At 59.1% G+C, this 16,499-nt stretch overlaps 2 protein-coding genes across 2 annotated transcripts in view; one reads left to right on the top strand and one right to left on the bottom strand.

Moving 5' to 3' along the window:
* The window catches only part of MMEL1 (membrane metalloendopeptidase like 1), a 35,215-nt gene extending 26,725 nt beyond the window's left edge, over positions 1-8,490 (top strand). Inside the window, exons 11-23 of the mRNA XM_070384463.1 lie at positions 1,856-1,992; positions 2,347-2,440; positions 3,718-3,846; positions 4,234-4,332; positions 4,774-4,857; positions 5,274-5,377; positions 5,662-5,720; positions 5,935-6,054; positions 6,508-6,641; positions 6,740-6,805; positions 7,388-7,483; positions 7,952-8,028; positions 8,101-8,490. Of these exons, the coding sequence (XP_070240564.1) occupies positions 1,856-1,992; positions 2,347-2,440; positions 3,718-3,846; positions 4,234-4,332; positions 4,774-4,857; positions 5,274-5,377; positions 5,662-5,720; positions 5,935-6,054; positions 6,508-6,641; positions 6,740-6,805; positions 7,388-7,483; positions 7,952-8,028; positions 8,101-8,200 (1,299 nt within the window). The 3' untranslated portion in view covers positions 8,201-8,490. The remainder of the gene's footprint in view (positions 1-1,855; positions 1,993-2,346; positions 2,441-3,717; positions 3,847-4,233; positions 4,333-4,773; positions 4,858-5,273; positions 5,378-5,661; positions 5,721-5,934; positions 6,055-6,507; positions 6,642-6,739; positions 6,806-7,387; positions 7,484-7,951; positions 8,029-8,100) is intronic.
* A 1,028-nt stretch (positions 8,491-9,518) lies between these two features.
* On the bottom strand, positions 9,519-12,643 carry PRXL2B (peroxiredoxin like 2B). The gene is made up of 7 exons (XM_070384462.1): positions 12,484-12,643; positions 12,085-12,289; positions 11,344-11,395; positions 10,727-10,790; positions 10,571-10,646; positions 10,159-10,277; positions 9,519-9,663 (listed from the first exon to the last, which is right to left on the bottom strand). The coding sequence occupies exons 1-7, from the start codon at positions 12,544-12,546 to the stop codon at positions 9,637-9,639; spliced, it is 606 nt and encodes a 201-aa protein (XP_070240563.1). The 5' UTR covers positions 12,547-12,643; the 3' UTR covers positions 9,519-9,636.
* Positions 12,644-16,499: the final 3,856 nt, after the last annotated feature.

Here is a 16,499-nt window from a genome sequence, read left to right as displayed (position 1 = left end):
CTTGCTGTGGAGTGGGGTTTTATTTGTTGTCACTGTTCCTGTTGTATTCGTCGTTCGGTCACTCAGTCATGTCCAACTCTTTGCAACACCATGGACTGTAGCACGCCAGACTTCCTGTCCTTCACCGTCTTCCGGAGCTTGCTCAAACTCATGTCCATTGAGTCAGTGATGCCATCCAACCATCTCATCACCTGTCGTCCCCTTCTTCTCCTGCCTTTAACCTTTCCCAGGATCAGGGTCTTTTCTAATGAGTTAGTTCTTCGCATTAGATGGCCAAAGTATTGGAGCTTCAGCTTCAGCATCAGTCCTTCCAATGAATATTCAGAATTGATTTCCTTTAGGATTGACTGCTTTGAGCTCCTTGCAATCCAAGGGACTCTCAAGAGTCTTCTCCAACACCATGGTTCAAAAGCATTAATTCTTTGGTACTCAGCATTCTTTAGCCTGTTGTATAGATCATTTCATTAGATTATGGAACTTATCTCCTATTCCTAATTTGCTCAAAGTCTTTATCATGAACAGATAGTCCATTTTCAAACAACTTTTCCGCCTCTACTTAAATTACCATGTGATATTTCTTCTGTATTCAGTTATCATATAGAATAACACTGATTTGATTTCAAATGTTACACCACACTTGTATTCCTGGAGTAAATCTAATTTGGCTGTGTTGCATTATCATTCTATATTGGTATGGATGAATTCTAATTGCATTTTTTTTTTTTGATGTTTTGATGTGAACCATTTTTTAAAGTCTTTATTGAACACACTACAATATTGCTTCTGTTATATGCTTTGGTTCCTTGGCTGGGAAGCATGTGGGATCTTAGCTCCCCAACCAGGGTTTGAATCCACACCCCCTGCTTCTGAAGGCAAAGTTTCAACCACTGGACTGCCTGGCAGGTCCTTAGCCTATTGTTTTCTTTTCTTGTAATATCCTTATTTGATATTAAGATTATTCTTCATCTCATAAATCAGGTTGAAACAGGTTTTTTCTTTCTCCCTTCTCTGAAAAGTTTGAGTGACATTGACAATATGTCTTCCTTAAATGTCAGTATCCACAGGAAAAGCCAGATAAGTCTGGAAAATTCTATGTGAAAATATTTTAATTAAATATCTAGTTTACTACCTTTGTATGTCTTTGGGCTTCCCAGGTGGCTCAATGGTAAAGAATCCATCTGCTAATGTAGGAGACGCCAGAGACATGGGTTCAATCCCTGGGTTGGGAATATCCCCTGGGATAGGAAATGGCAACCCACTCCAGTATTCTTGCCTGGAAAATTTCATCGACAGAGGAGCCTGGCAGGCTATAGTCCATGGGCTCCAAAGAGTCGGGCACAACTGAGCCATGCACACATCCAGATTATTACACATAAAACTTTTTTTCTGTTTCTTCTTTTGCCTTTGCTAAGTGCGCTTTTCCAGGAATTCTTCCATTGTACTTGAGTTTTTTCAAATATATGGCATAATCTCTTCTCGCCATTTTTAGGCTTGCGATAATGTCATCCACCCTTTTGTGATTCTGATTACCTGCACCTTCTCCCTGAAAAAGTGAACATGTTAGCCAGTCATGTCCAACTCTTTGCAACCCCAAGGACTGTAGCTCCTCTGTCCATGGAATTCTCCAGGCAAGAATACTGGAGTGGGTTGCCATTCCCTTCTTCAGGGAATCTTCCTGACCCAGGGATCAAACCCAGGTCTCCCTCATTGCAGGCAGATTCTTTACCATCTGCGCCACTAGGAAACCTGCCTTCTCCACCAGAATACTCTCTGGTAGGGGTGGGTTTCTTGGATGCCTAAGAACTGTGTCTACCTTTCCACCTCCCCTTCTTTCTCCCCATCCCTCTGTCCCCAGGGATTTAACTGGACTCTCTTCATACAATCCGTGCTATCCTCTGTCAAAATTGATCTGCTGCCTAATGAAGAAGTGGTGGTCTATGGCATCCCCTACCTCCAGAATCTTGAAGGCATCATCGATGTCTACTCACCCAGGTAGGGCCAAGGAAGGCCCCAAGAGGCCTCAGCATCTTTCCCCCGCTCTCTACTCCTCCCTAACAGCTCCTTCTCTCAGGAAAGGATCCAATAAAGCATCACTCCGAGGCGTGAGGGACATGATGGGGGTAAATGCTCGTGGCCAGTGGAACTTTATATTAGAGATGCAAACCCCTCCTTGAGGCATCCAGGGGCAGGCAGGATGTATGTGGGTGTCATCTTGGATGTGTCCTCCACCACCCTGAACTCCCTGCTTGGTGTGGAGCCTGCTGTCCAAGGGCCGGAAACCTCATCCTCTCCCTGGGCAAGCACCACCCACCTGTTCCATCCACTTCCCTGTGCCTCCTATCCTAGGACCATGCAGAACTACCTGATTTGGCGCCTGGTGCTGGACCGCATCAGCAGCCTGAGCCAGCGGTTTAAGGAAGCGCGTGCAAGCTACCGCAAGGTGAGTGACACCCCACCTCCGTGGCTCTCCCCATATGCCAAACCTGGTCTGCCACTTGTCCCTTTATGACACTGACCACCTGCCATGGGCCAAGCACCAAAGTCCACCCTGGGGTCAGAGCCATAATTGAGGCTAATGAGACACTGGTCCTCTTGGGCCAGCTGAACAAACCTTGATCTGCTCTTTAAAACCAACCAGTAAGATGCAAAGGGAGTGGATGAGGGCAGGGAGGGCCTCTCCATTAGACAGTAGAGACCTTCAGGCAAGATGACCCAGGCATGAAAAGACTGTGGCCAGATTCCCCAGGAGCAGAAACAGCCAGTGCAGAGGTCTTGGGGCAGCAACCCCAGGATCACATGGGGGAAGGAGGGAGATGAGGTGGGGGACCGGCAATTGTGGGCCAGAGCAGCTCTCAGGTCCCACAGGCACTGAGAGCCCCAGGGGTGTTAAGAGTGGTAGCCAGGTTGGGGCAGCCAAGCTGGAGACACTAGCAGCCAAGCTGGGGAAGAGAGTGGAGCCTGAAGCTCAGTGGAGAGAGGCTGAGTCAGAGTGCTTTGGGGTCAGGAGACCCCACAACCCTGAAGTGTGGGCCCAGATGCAGGGCCAGAGTTCCAGGCTGGCCAGGACTCAGGGCCGGAAATCTGACAGGGGAAACGTTTCCATCTTGTGCTCTGTGTCCCCAAAGACAGCAAACATTCTCACTGCCACTTTGGAGATTGGAAAAGTATAATCAGGCAGTTCCCTGGTGGCTTAGACGGTAAAGAATTTGCCCGCAATGCGGGATACCCAGGTTCAGTCCCTGGGTCAGGAAGATTCCCCTGGAGAAGGAAATGGCAACCCACTCCAGTATTCTTGCCAAGAGAATCCCATGGACAGAGGAGCTTGGTGGGCTGTGCCCTGTGTCCCTGAGGACCACAAGCATTCCCATCATCACTTTGGAGATGGGAAAACGGAGCCCCAGGCAGCTGGCAGCTCACGGTTGAGCTAGACAAGGCCTCCAAGGTCAATGCCACCCTGTGCTTTGGGTGGGGCTGGACTCCTGGAGAGCAAATAGTCAGGCCAGGAACAGGGGACAAGGAGGGCCCCCGGCCTCCATAGGCCGGCCTATGCCGGGAGCCCCACCCTCCAAACCACACACTGTCTTCCCACCCCTGGGGGTCAGGGTTCAAAGGGAGTGTCTGAGTTCCCCCATGTACCCCACTGGTCCCTGGGCACCCTGGGGCCGAGGCCAGGGAAGTAGGTTTTGGTAAACGTGATGACGACATGAACCATGCCAGGCACTCTATGGCACGACGGTGGAGGAGGTTCGCTGGCGGGAGTGTGTCAGCTATGTCAACAGCAACATGGAGAGCGCCGTGGGCTCGCTCTATGTCAAGGAGGCCTTCTCCGGTGACAGCAAGGACGTGGTGGGTGCTCCACGACCCATCCTGGGCCCAGGGCAGCCTCCCTGCAGGGACCTCCTGGCCCCTGGTCAGGGGGTCCTGCTTGTCCAGCAGGGCCTGTGCATACTGGGGAGCACATGTTTGCCCCAGTGCCCTGTCACACATGGGGATTCGGGGAAGTTGTGCCCCCTGTAGGACCCCTGCTGGCCTGCCTGGGAGGGGGGAGAAGTTGTACGAGGCATGAGTCCAGGGCCCGGCAAGCCCCTGCCCAGGAGGTCGGAAGGTCCACCCTGGACAAAGCGCCCAGGGGGTTGGATCCTATCCCAAATCCCCTCCACATTCAGAGGTACCAGCCCCCTGCAGAGACCCAGTGCTGGCCCCCCCAGGCACCAGGGCCGTGCACTCCTGCAGGTCAAAGAGCTCATTGACAAGGTGCGGGCAGTGTTCGTGGACACTCTGGATGAGCTGAGCTGGATGGATGAGTCATCCAAGAAGAAGGCCCAGGAGAAGGTGGGAAGGAGTCCAGGGAGGGCGGCCCCAGTGTGAGGGCCATGGGGTGACCATCACCACACCCACTTCAGAGAGAGGACAATGAGCAGGGGGTGGGGCTCACTCAGGAAGGGGCTTTGGACAGAGATGAGGCACCCCCAGCAAGGGGGGGAGGGTGGTGGGACGGCCACGGCTGCAAGGAGCAGGGGTCCCTCTGGGCCCGTGTGACAGAGGGCAGCGTGGCAGCTCGGCCCTACCCCCACCCCAGATCCCAGCTGGCAGCTGGACGAAGGTCAGTGGTGAAGGTCAGTCTCCAGTCAAGCCCTTTCACGTTCTGTCCCCATTAGCCTCCCCCCAGCCTGCAAGGAAAGCCAAGTCCCTTAGCCCCTAACCCATATGGTAGGGACAGAACCAGGATGCCCATGGCAGGGTGGGCATGGATTGGCCCCCTCTCCTACCCAGGCCATGAACATCCGGGAGCAGATTGGGTACCCTGACTACATCCTGGAGGAGGGGAACAAACATCTGGACGAGGAGTATTCCAACGTGCGTGTTCCAATGGGGCCCCCCGGTCCACCCCCAGGCCGGGGGCCCTCGAGAGCCCCACCTGTCCCCTCGCCCCAGTCCAACCTGCCCCTGAACCAGCCCAGGGGACCTTCGTTCCTCAACTACCAGGGGTGGACCCCTCCTAACTTAGTCATCTGGCCATGTGCCAGGGCTCCAGTATCACCTTCCGTTACCAGTGAGGAAACTGAGGCCAGGAGGGTCTCGGATCTTGCCCAGTAAACACACAGAGAGCCAAGGTTGGCCCTTAGTCCACCTGCACCCAGAGCCTGTGAGCCACGTGCAGGACTGCCTGGCGAGTCCTGAGGCCAGTCTGCAGCCGTCCTTGACCTCCCTTCCCCGCCAGCCTCTCGAGGACCCCGCACAAATGTCCAGAAATGACCACCTCTCTCCTATAGCTGAACTTCTCAGAGCACCTGTACTTTGAGAACGGACTGCAGAATCTGAAGGCTGGCGCCCAGCGGAGCCTCAAGAAGCTTAGGGAGAAGGTGGACCAGAACCTGTGAGTGGGGATGGTGTGGGGTGGGGAATGGGCCAGATGCCAGGCCAGCTGGGGAGGGCAGTGGTCTGACTCCGAGCCCCTTGTGCCTGCCCTCTGCTTGTGGGGCTCCAGGAAGAAACCAGGTGTTCAGACTGGCCTAGACCCAGCCCTGGCCATTGGCATTGCTGGACCCGTGACGTGACCGCTGTGCATGCGTCAGAGTGGGCTTTGGTCAGCCAAGTAGAGGGGCCTGGAGTTAAGGCCCAGGAGAACTGGGCTCTGAACGATGCACCTGTCTTCCACAGCTGGATCATTGGGGCTGCCGTGGTGAACGCCTTCTACTCTCCAAACCGAAACCAGATTGGTAAGTTCCCTCTCCACCCTGCTCCTCTAGTCCTGCCCTCCCGCCTTCTGAGCCTTGGTTTTTCTCCTCTGTAAAATGAGAGGGTCATAACCTCTACCTCCCCGGCCGTGGGGTTAAATGGCAGGACCCCTCGATGTGCCCGCCCAGAGCCCAGCACACAGGTGTGCTCACCTAAAGCTTACTCTATCTCCCCCCACCCCCCACCCCCCCACAGTGTTCCCCGCTGGGATCCTCCAGCCCCCTTTTTTCAGCAAGGAGCAGCCTCAAGCCTTGAACTTCGGGGGCATCGGGATGGTCATCGGGCACGAGATCACCCACGGCTTTGACGACAATGGTGGGGGGCTGCCCGGGGCGCTGAGCCGCACCTCCAATCACATACTCCTCCCACCACTGCCTGGGGGACCCCCCCAACCTGCTTCCAGGGTCCTCAAGCTGCTACCCAGGGAGGTTGGCCTTCCCCTAGGACTGGCCCACCCAGATCTTCTGAGGGCAGCCCCGAACCCCCAGAGTGCATGCACTCCCTCCCTGGGGTTTGGAAAGTTTGGACATCACAGCAAGGGTCACTGGTCACTAGTCTCCTGAGAGAGACCCCAGGCCCTGACCTTGGGGGTGGCGTGGACACCACTGAAGCCTTCTGTCCCCCAGGGCCTGAACAGCCCCCACCTGGGGCCCATTCTCTGCTCATGTGGCTCCAGACATGGGGATTTCAGGAGGGCGTGGGGGCGAGGCTGGCGCTGGGCAGGCTGGGGATCATGGGTAGCCTACCCCTCCCCTAACCTCCGTTCAGGCCGGAACTTCGACAAGAATGGGAACATGCTGGACTGGTGGAGCAACTTCTCTGCCCAGCACTTCAGGGAGCAGTCAGAGTGCATGGTCTACCAATATGGCAATTACTCCTGGGACCTGGCTGATGACCAGAACGTGAGCAGCCACCCCTGGACCATGCCGCAGCCCTGGCCTAGGGGAGGGCGGAGGAGGGCAGCCCAGGCGCTCCCCCCAATCCTGTCTCCCGCCTGTAGGTGAATGGCTTCAGCACACTCGGGGAAAACATTGCCGACAATGGAGGGGTGCGGCAGGCATACAAGGTGGGTCCAAGTAGGGCCCCCCAGAGGAAGTGGAAGGGAGTGGTCAGGCCCAGGCAGGTACAGGCCCCTCAGTGTGGCAGGGACTGTCCCCTGCCCAAGCCCAGGTGTATCCTGGGACCCTTCTTCATCTGACGGGAGGCAGCAGAGCCCTGGGGGAGCCTGCTGGCCACAGGTGGGCAAGTGCTATAGCCACTTGGCCCTCACTTCACTCCACTCTTAGCTGAGGCCTCTGCACTCTGCGGAGACCACTGTCCATTGCCAAATAAGACAGTGACAGTCACTGCACAGCTTCCAGCCTCAGTGACACCCCTGCACTGACAGCCTTGGGCACTAGGTGTCAGGAGCTCATTTGTGGGGCAGGTTGCCTGGGCAGTGAGCCCCCACAGAGCCCAGCCAGGTTTTGTGCTCAGATGGTCCCTGGGGTGCTCAGAAGCTCCACGCTGCAGAGGCAGGACCCTCACAAGGGGAGGCCTGAGAGCCAGACCTCCATTCTGCCCCAAGCCAAGGAGCAGGAGTCCTGACCAGGCTGGTGCTGCCCCCGGGAGGGCAGGCCCTGGCCCAGCACCCGTTTGGTGCCTGCAGGCTTACCTGAAGTGGGTGGCAGAAGGCGGCAAGGACCAGCAGCTGCCAGGCCTGGAACTGACCTACCAGCAACTGTTCTTCATCAACTATGCGCAGGTGGGAGTCAGTTCCCCACCCACACCCTCCCCAGTTGCCCCCACACCCACCACTGGGAACTGGCTCCCACTTCCTATCCTCAGTGAGCCCTCACTACAGGGTGCCTCCAGGGACACTGTGGGCTGGCAAGCTGGGCAGAACCGGAACTAATGGGCCAAGAGGGCTTCCTGGAGGGAAAGGATGTCAGGGGAGCTGGGGCTGGGGAAGATTCAGATGTAGCTGTTGAGGGAAGGGGCAACGGGCTGCCTTCTCTCTCCCCACCCAAGGAGCAGGGGGTCCTGGCGTAACTCCTCTGTGCCTAGAGGAAGGAGACTACACTCCAGCACTGCCACAGCCCTAGGGGAGCCCCACCTCTCCGGGCCCTTGTTGGGACATGGCGGGGGGTCATCCCCTCTGGTCCTCCTTACCCCTGCATCCCACCTCCGCCCCTTCCCCAGTTCTGCAGCCACGCCCCTCATGCGCCCACAGGTGTGGTGCGGATCCTACCGGCCAGAGTTCGCCATCCAGTCCATCAAGACTGACGTCCACAGTCCCCTGAAGTACAGGCAAGTGACCCTGGCGTCCCCGCGCCCCGCGCCCAGGCCGGCGCTGTCTCAGGCCCCTCCGTCCACCCACAGGGTGCTGGGCTCGCTGCAGAACCTGGGCGCCTTCGCAGACGCGTTCCACTGCGCGAATGGCTCCCCCATGCACCCAACGGTGCGATGCCGCGTCTGGTAGCCAAGGCCGAGCCGCGCTGCGCGGCCCACGCCCACCCGCCGCCCCGAGGCGTCCCATCCGCGCGGAGACAGTGCTGCCGGCGGTGGGACCCACCCGCGCCGCGCCCGGCCTCCGCACCGGGCCTGGACCGCAGCTGGCGCTTCAGACAACCGGAGGTGAGCGCCGCCCTGCCCAGCGCCGCCTCTGCGCCCGCCCGCGAGGGTCTACGCCGCCCACCGCAGCCCTGTAGACGCGGTTATCCGTCTTCTGCCCGCTCTCCAAAGCGCGTCCTCCTCAGATGTCCACGAGCTTCAGACTTCAGCTAAGTAAACGCTTTAAAGAAGCGGCTGCCTTGTCTGTGTAGCAGGGCCCAGGGCCAGTGGTCTGGGTGACAGTACCCGAGAAAGTGCCCCCTCTCCCGCTGCACCTGCCACTGAGAGCTGGAGGCCGAGTGGGAACATGGCAGGGCGCTCCTGACAGACCCCAGGGTCCTTGTGCTGGACGCACAGCAGTGACCACGATGCCCCAAAATGCCCACCCATGCCGACGGTTCAAACAAGGCAGGGGGCTCCTGACTCAGGGAGGAACTAAGGTGGGGGATGGGGCAGAGGGGATGCAAGTTGCACCCCACTATCTGGATGTGGGGTTTTGTGTAACTGGAAGCCGGTGAGGGGTTAAAGCTTGTCACGTGCCCTGAGTTTTAAATGACCACAGAGAGGCTGAGTGAGGGGGTTGGGTGCCAGGGAGAACAGCTAGAAGGCCCCTGTGGTTGTTCAGACCCAGACCAGGGGACACGGCGGGGCTGCTGAGAAACTCATCTGGACTCAGATGAGAGGCCCTGAAGGCGGGCAGGACAGGAGTTCTGCTCTGTACCTGTCAATTTTGAGGCGCTGGTCACCCCCATGTGACAGAGCCTCAGGGAGCTAGACCTTGTCTAGGCAAGCCCCTCCCCCAGGAGGGCTTCCATACAAGGCCTCGGCTGTCCAGCAGAGCTCCCTAGAACCCAACTAGCTCCTACCAGACGTGAACTCTGACCCCGAGCCTTCCAGGTTGGGCTCCCACCTGGGGTGTTTCCTATCAGATGAAGCCCACCCCACCCTCGTCTCCCACACCCTGGGCCTGTTTGCAGACCCCTGACCTGCAGGCGCCAAAGGCCCAGGGTCTCCAGAGAAACTGCCAGGGGCATGTCCACCACCACCAACCCACCAGGGAAAGTGACTCTCCTAGCGGGGAAAGTGAAGCCTCGGGACGCACAACCACCCGCCGCCCCGGATGAAACCATCAGTGATCAAGGCCCTGGCTGCTGAGCGCAAGATTTAGAGGCAATGAAGAAACGCTGCCCAGAGACCGCAGTTTATTGCTCATCGCTGCTCACAGACCAGGACGTCCAGAGATTCTGGAGTCTGCTCACATCCAGCTTCCAGTGTGCCCGGGGCAGGTGACACCTCCTGGGACCTTCACCTCGAGCATGCCTCTTCATCACACTGTGGAGGCAGCAGGGGCCCCATCAGGCCAGCCATGCCCCTGGGGCCAAGAGCCGCTCATCCCACCCTCCAGGGCCATAGACCCTCCAGGGGTGTCTAAGGCCCAAGTAGGAGGAGAAGCATGCTGGACAGTCCCCTCCACGTAGAGCACAGAAGGTCGGCCACTGGAACCATGCTAATATGGGCTACAGTCACCTGGGACAACCCTGGCCCTCCTAGGCTGAGAGGACAGGCCACTCCTCTTCTCTGCAGCCCCTGAGTGACCCCCTGTCCTCCAGAGAGGCCCTGCTGTGCCTGCCCGTACAGTCACCCTGCCCCTGGCCCATCACCACAAAGTGGGGCAGGCAACAGTGACATCCTGGGGCTGCCGTGGGCACAGAATCACCTAAAGCCATCCGGGCCCAGCTCAAAGTCTGGCCACATCAAGCACACAACCCTGGGGAGTTTGGGGGGGAGGCATTCTTAGTGCAGTGCCCACCCCAGGCCTGGGCTCACCTGGGGCGGCTCACTGGGGCCGACCTCCGCAGAGATGCCCAAGGCCTGCAGGATGCTCTCCAGTGGGGCGTAGTCACCCGGGGACTTCTGGACAAAGTGCAGCAGCACTTTATCACCACCTGCAGCAGGTGGAGGTGGGGGTGGAGTGGTCAGGGTGCCCCTGTGCAGCCACCACCCCATCTGGTTATGGGGATGGGTGAGCTGCTCTGGCCACACCCTGTCCAGCTAAGAGGACACTGAGAGCTGGGCCACACTGCAAAGAGGGAAACTGTGATTAACAAGCCAGAGGGAGGGAGAGAGGAAGGGTCAGGGCAGAGTCAAGTTCAGCAAGACCTTCCCACCTAAGCATGTGGCCCTGCAATCCCCACCCCATGACCACACATTAAGCCCTGATGCCCGTGCCCTAGCCCACCTTTGGCAACCACCAGCAGCCCTCCGCTCTGCAGCAGATCCCCGGACAAATTCCCCTGGATGCCGACAGCCTTGGCCTGGAGGAGGGGAGCAGCCCAGGTAAGCCCTAGACAGAAGCCCTGCACCCCAGCCCCATACAACCCTGGCCCTCACAAACCTTGGCAGCCACTTCACGAACAGGCTTCCCCAAGGCAGCCGGCAGGATGCTCAAGCTGTTGTACCTGCCAAGACACAGCTGGCTCATGCAGGTTCCGACTCTGCACCAAAGACTGGGCCCCAGAGCCTGCCCACGACCCTGACTCCACAAGACGCACCCACCAGTTCCCACAAGCAAGCCCCACCCCAACTTTCCAGGGGCTCAGGGGACATGGGACAGCCAGGCCAGCAACTGGCCCAGCCCCAGGAGCAGCAGCTGCCAGAGCCACGGGCTGGCAGGCCTGGGGCCCCACAGAGGGTGTGGGGAGTGTGGACGGGGTGAGTCCGGGGATCTGGCTCAGCTGGCACCGCCAATCAGACAAGGCAGCCAGCCTGTAGCAAGGCACCCAAGGTGGTTGAGGGGCCCCTGACTGGTGCCCTAGGCCCAGGCCCCCGCTGGAGCCAGCTAGGGAGAAGTCCTGGGTGAGAAGCCTAACCTATAGCCCATAACAGACACAGGCACCCAAGAGAGACTGGTAGGGCTGACTGGAGCAGTGGATGCTCAGAGTCTGCTTGGCCAAGGAGAGGGTGGCAGGCAGAAGAAGAGGGGAGCAGTGAAGCCCGGAGCTCTCAGCTCACCGCTTGAAGCCCAGCTCCTTGTAAAACTGCTTGCTCTCGTCCAGGTAGAGCTCTGGAAAGCAGAGACCACAGTTCTGTGCCCCTGGACTGTCTTCCCTCCCCCACAAGCCCCCACCCAGGGGGCTCACTCTCCTGCATCCGGCCCTCTGTCCACCCTTGGAGCCCAGCTCAGACACCCATGATCAGGAGAGGCAGAACAGGGCTGTGTCCCCACTGTTAAGAGGAAGGGCAGAGGCCCAGAGGGGACAGGGGGAAAAGGGAGGAGCAGGACTCTGTGAGGGCACATTACAGGTTGGAAAGAGAGGTGGGCCAGAGGGGTGGGGTGGGAGCCAGTGCAGTCTGGGCTCTAGGCCCAGCCACTACTATTGGGCTTGGGAAACATCCGAGGAAGTTCAGGATCAGGCTCCTGGGGAGGTGGGAGGCTGGCAGAGGACACAGTAAAGACTTTTGGTCGTGATTCCAGGCTAGAGTCACCACTGAGCCCTCCATAGTGGGAGGAACATCATGGCTGGGCAGGCAGGTAGGGGCCACAGCTGGAGGGGGCAGGGGAAGGGAGGAAGTACGAGAGGAGGGCAGGGGAGAGGATACAGGAGCATGTCAAAGCCGCTCCTGCAGAGAAGGATCAGGGCTGGACGAGGAGGAGGCAGGCGAATGCCCTGAGTCTGAGGAGGAGAGGGGTCTCATGGCGGTTGGGCAGTTGAGGGGCCGGTGCTGGGGGAGGAGGGTGGGGAGCGCAGGCACCTCCCGCGAAGTAGCCACCATCCAGGAACTCCTGCAGGCCCAGGGCCTCTGGACCCACGCCCACCAGGCGCACGCCGTGTTGATCCAGGAGCCCCTTGAGGTTGCTGAGGTCCCGGGCGATCCAGCGACACACCATGCAGCCGAAACGCCGCAAACCGGCCACCACGCACGCCTGCTCCTGCCACAGGTTCCGCAGCTCTACGGCCTGCGTGTGGGCGGGTAAGGAGCGCCGCCAGATCACAGCCTGCGAGCACGTCCACACCCCGAGCTCCGCGCCAGGGCCGCTCACTTCCAGCCAGCTAGCTCCCCACCCCCACCGCCCCCCGCCCAGACGCGGGACTCGGATGCCGCTGCCAGGTGCCGGAGCGCACACACCGCCCTAAGCCCGCCAGGCCTCACCTCCCCGGTGACCGCGTTCTTCAGGACACACGCGCCAACGCGGGCAAGGTCCACGGTGCTCATGGCGCCGGCCGCCCCAGATTTCAGCCGCGAGCCCGGGTCGCCACCAGCCCTCTCCGCCTACAGTCCAACGCACAACTCGCCTCCGCCCCGGGCACGCCCCAGACGTCGCCCCGCCCCACTATGGGCGTGCGCTGGCCCCGCTCTGCCCTGGGCACGCCCCCAGGCGTCGCCCCGCCCCACTTTGGGAGAGCCCTGGCCCGGCTCCGCCCTGCCCACCCCCCGCCCCCGACAACCCCGCTCCGCCCTGGCCCCGCCCATTGCAGCGGCTTGTATGCAAAATAGCCCCTGTATTTTGTGTCTACCGCAATACCACCTTGAACGCGCCCGATGTCTTCTGATTTCGGATGCTAAGCAGGGTCGGGCCTGCTTAGTACTTGCTAGTGCTTAGATTTTGTATATGCGTGAGCCCGCCAGCCAAAGGTGCTGCTGGTAGCGGGCGGAGCTTGGCAACCCGGCCGCAGGCACGCGACGCGCAGGAGCAGAGTGCTGCGCCCTGCCCGGGGCAGCGGGCTCGATCCTGGTGTGCGGGAAGATAAGGGGCGGAGCGGCCAGGGTCCTGGGATTCCGGTGGGGTCCCATCTGGTGGAGGAGCCCGAGGGTAGCCCGAGGGCCTAGCTTTTCCGTGGTCTAAAAAGACCAAGATAAAACGTATCTTGAAAGTCCATGACAGTGCAGCGATTTCTGAGTTACACGTCCGTGTTGGCTTTCATCATAAAGTACTGTCCGTTATCATGCCAGCTAAACATCTGCTTTAACCCCCAAACTTTGGGTAAAATAGACCTGAAAGAAACAACAGCAGTTTGCTAGGTGCCTTGTGAATTTGTCATTCCTCGCGACAGCCTTGCGACGCCTTCCAGTATCGCTCAGTTTTAGCAGCGAGGGTCCTTAGCACGGAGGCTGAGAGGTGGATCCAAGGCAAGCCGGACAGCGGAGTCTCACCTGGGTGTCCCCTGACCCCCGCGGAGAGTCTGCGGTTTCTGGCGGCTCCAGGCCCCAGACTCGGCTGGAGAAGGAAGCCACAGCCAGCAGCCCACCTGGGGTTTGAAAGGAGGGGCGCCCCCTCTTGCTACCTCACTGTATTCCACAGGGCCCCCAGTAGGGGGAACACGAAGGCCCAAGATGGCTGCTGCTGCCTCCAACCTGCCGCTGGGCCTGGAAGGATGAGGGTGCTGGGGTGCCTGGAAGTCCAGGCCCCAAAATTGAGTTACTATGTCAAAAAGAGAAGAATTTCATTTCCTGGGTATTGAAGGCAGGAAGGAAAGGCCATGCAGAGACTAACAGCGGCAGGAAGCCCCTTGTCCACCAGGGAAGGAGAAACAACAGGAAATGTCACAGCTCCGAATCCAGGAGTGCAACCACGGAGGCTATGGTATCTCAGGGGTCTCTGTCATCGGGCACCCAGGTGCCACGTGTGTTGCTCCACTCCCCACCTCTCGTCTCTCCAGGGTGCAGCAGCCCTTCTGAGATGGAAGCAAGCCCTGGGACCAACAGCACAACGGCATAGGACATGTTCCTCCTGGAGCGTTTATTGTCTGGGACTTGGCATGATACACTGGCCAGGCCTGAAAACCAGAAAGCCACCTGGTGAGCAAAGCTGTGGGCCATCCGGGCTCAGGTCCCCAGGAGTTACAGCCCAAAGACCCTCCAAGCTCCATCCCTCAGACCCAGAGGAGGCAGACCCCAAGAGTGCCCCCCAGCATTCCTTGCCCCTTGGGAATGCGGACCTCCCAAGGAGCCAGAGCCACTGTGTCATGGGGTCTCTCAACGGCAGGGGGGACAGGATTCGGAAGCCTTGCCCAGGGAGCTCTCTGCCTCCCTGATGCCCACTCACTGCCATGGACTTCGAGCTCCTGTCCACCCTGAGGGGGCAGTGGGGGCACAGGGCAGGCAGTAAGCAGCTGAGAGAGGCACTGGGATAAAGATGTAGCAGTCCCGTGAGCAGGGCTGTGTCCCCACCAAGAGCCCAGGTGTGCTTCACTCTGTTATCGGTTTGTTCATTTATTCCACTACTGCAATGAGAAGTCTGAGCTCTGCAACAAAGACTAGCCCCACCACTCACCACAACCCAAGAAAGCCTGTGCGGCAACAAAGACCTAGCATGACCAAAACTTAATTAATTTTTAAAAAGATATATTTGGGGGGAGATGATTTGAGATTCTATAAATCTGTTTCTCCTCAAACTTTCTGGGAAGTCATGAGAAGCAAGGACACTTCCCAGCAATGAGCCTGTTCCAGGAGACATGTTGAGACTGTGCAAATATCCTATTTCACATCAAGCTCTTTATTCATTGATTTTCTTCCCTGAATAAAGCAGCTGGATGGCCTGAGGCTCATGTGCCCACAAGGGTCCCCACCCCACAGCTGGGCTCAGAGAAGTGGAGGCAGTGGCCTGGACATAGTTAGTGGGCAGCTCTGGGTGTGAATGCAGGTCTATCTGACTTTCCGGCCCCCATGCTGGGGTGGAGGGTGGCAGGTGGGGTTGGGGAAGAGAGGAGGGAGCTGGAGGAGGGAGAACAGGATGTAGTGAGGAAGGAGAGACGGGTAAGGGGAGGGCAAGGAAGAGGGGAGAGTGAGGCCTCAAGACCCAGAGTGGGAGAGAGACAGACCCAGAGGAGGAGGAGTATGGAGAGAACCGTGTCAGGGATGGAAACTGTTGGAGCCGACGCCACAGACAGAGGGACAGACCTGGGAAGAGGAAGGGGGTGCAGGGTGGGGAGAGAGGACCCTCAGACTCCCTCACTGTGGCAGTCTCCCCACCCCTGCCCAGTGACCCCAGGCTCCCTCCAGAGTCTCTGAGCACCCAGGTCAGCTCCGGGGCCAGGGGATCAGCCTGTGGGGGTCCTGCTGCAGGAGAGGGGTCCTCACTTCCAGAACCTCCCTTATAGGACCCCTGGAGCCCTCCCCCAGCCCTGACCTCAGAACCACAGGAGGGGCAGCAGCACCCCTCTGCATCCGCTCTATGGAAGGGCCTTCATCCACCTCCAAGAAACTGGTACCTGCTGGCTCTGGCTCTCTCTGCTGCGGTGATGAGTGTGTGAGCCCAGGGCGCAGGTGACGTCTTCTGGATACTGGCACACAACGGGGAGCAGCCAGGGTGAGGCCTGTGGGCTTTCTGCTGGGGGAGCGCCCTTACCTCTCAGGAACGTGGGGCTAAGACCACGAGGACCACCTACTGGGTCTGGGGCTGGCACTCCTCCAGGGTCCTGCAGGAGAGAAGATCCCAGGAGGGCAGTTTTCACAGCCTGTCCTACCTACCACTCAGTGCCTGAGCAACAAGAGGGCCGGGCAGAGGGGCCCAAGGACCCAGTCAGGAGGGGGCGCTGGGCTTGCCACCTCAGGCTTGGGTCTGGGGTCTGTGTCTTCAGAGGGTTTCAGGGGACTAGGCTGCTCTTGCACTGGCCAGAGACCTGGGGATCAGGGTGCCCAGCCCCTCTGGCTCACCTCTCTCCTGAGACCTCTGGCCTGCTCTGCAGATGGCGTGGGGCAAGCCCCAGGACAGTCATCTCCACTCCTGCTATCGCAGAAGTGATCTTGGTGGTGGCCACATGTGATACCCTCTGTGCTGAAGCACATCTGCCTGGAATAAGGGCGTGCATCAGTTGGCAGCAGGATTTCAGGGTTAGGGTCAGCTTCCTACCTGGGTCACAGACAGCACTGCAGACCCTAGATCAGGCATTGAGGGGGATGGTGGACTTCCCCAGGGTGCAGGGAGCACACAGCATACCAGGCAACTCCCCCCAGGGCTGCTTCACCTCGTACCCTGCCTCCCAGGGGTCCAGGGCACTCAAGGCTGACAGGGCCAAAGGGAGCCCACCCACCACGGCCACCTGGATACTTCTGGCAGGTACGACCCACCCACAGGGACCTAAAGGCACCTGAGCTCTTCCTGGCCCCACAGTGAGCCTGTTGGGGTATGTCAGATCATTCTGTGAGAATGTCAGGCCCTCCTGGGG

This window comes from Bos mutus, chromosome 16 (assembly GCF_027580195.1).
Source record: "Bos mutus isolate GX-2022 chromosome 16, NWIPB_WYAK_1.1, whole genome shotgun sequence".
NCBI lineage: Eukaryota > Metazoa > Chordata > Mammalia > Artiodactyla > Bovidae > Bos > Bos mutus.
This window is presented reverse-complemented; position numbering and strand designations above follow the sequence as displayed.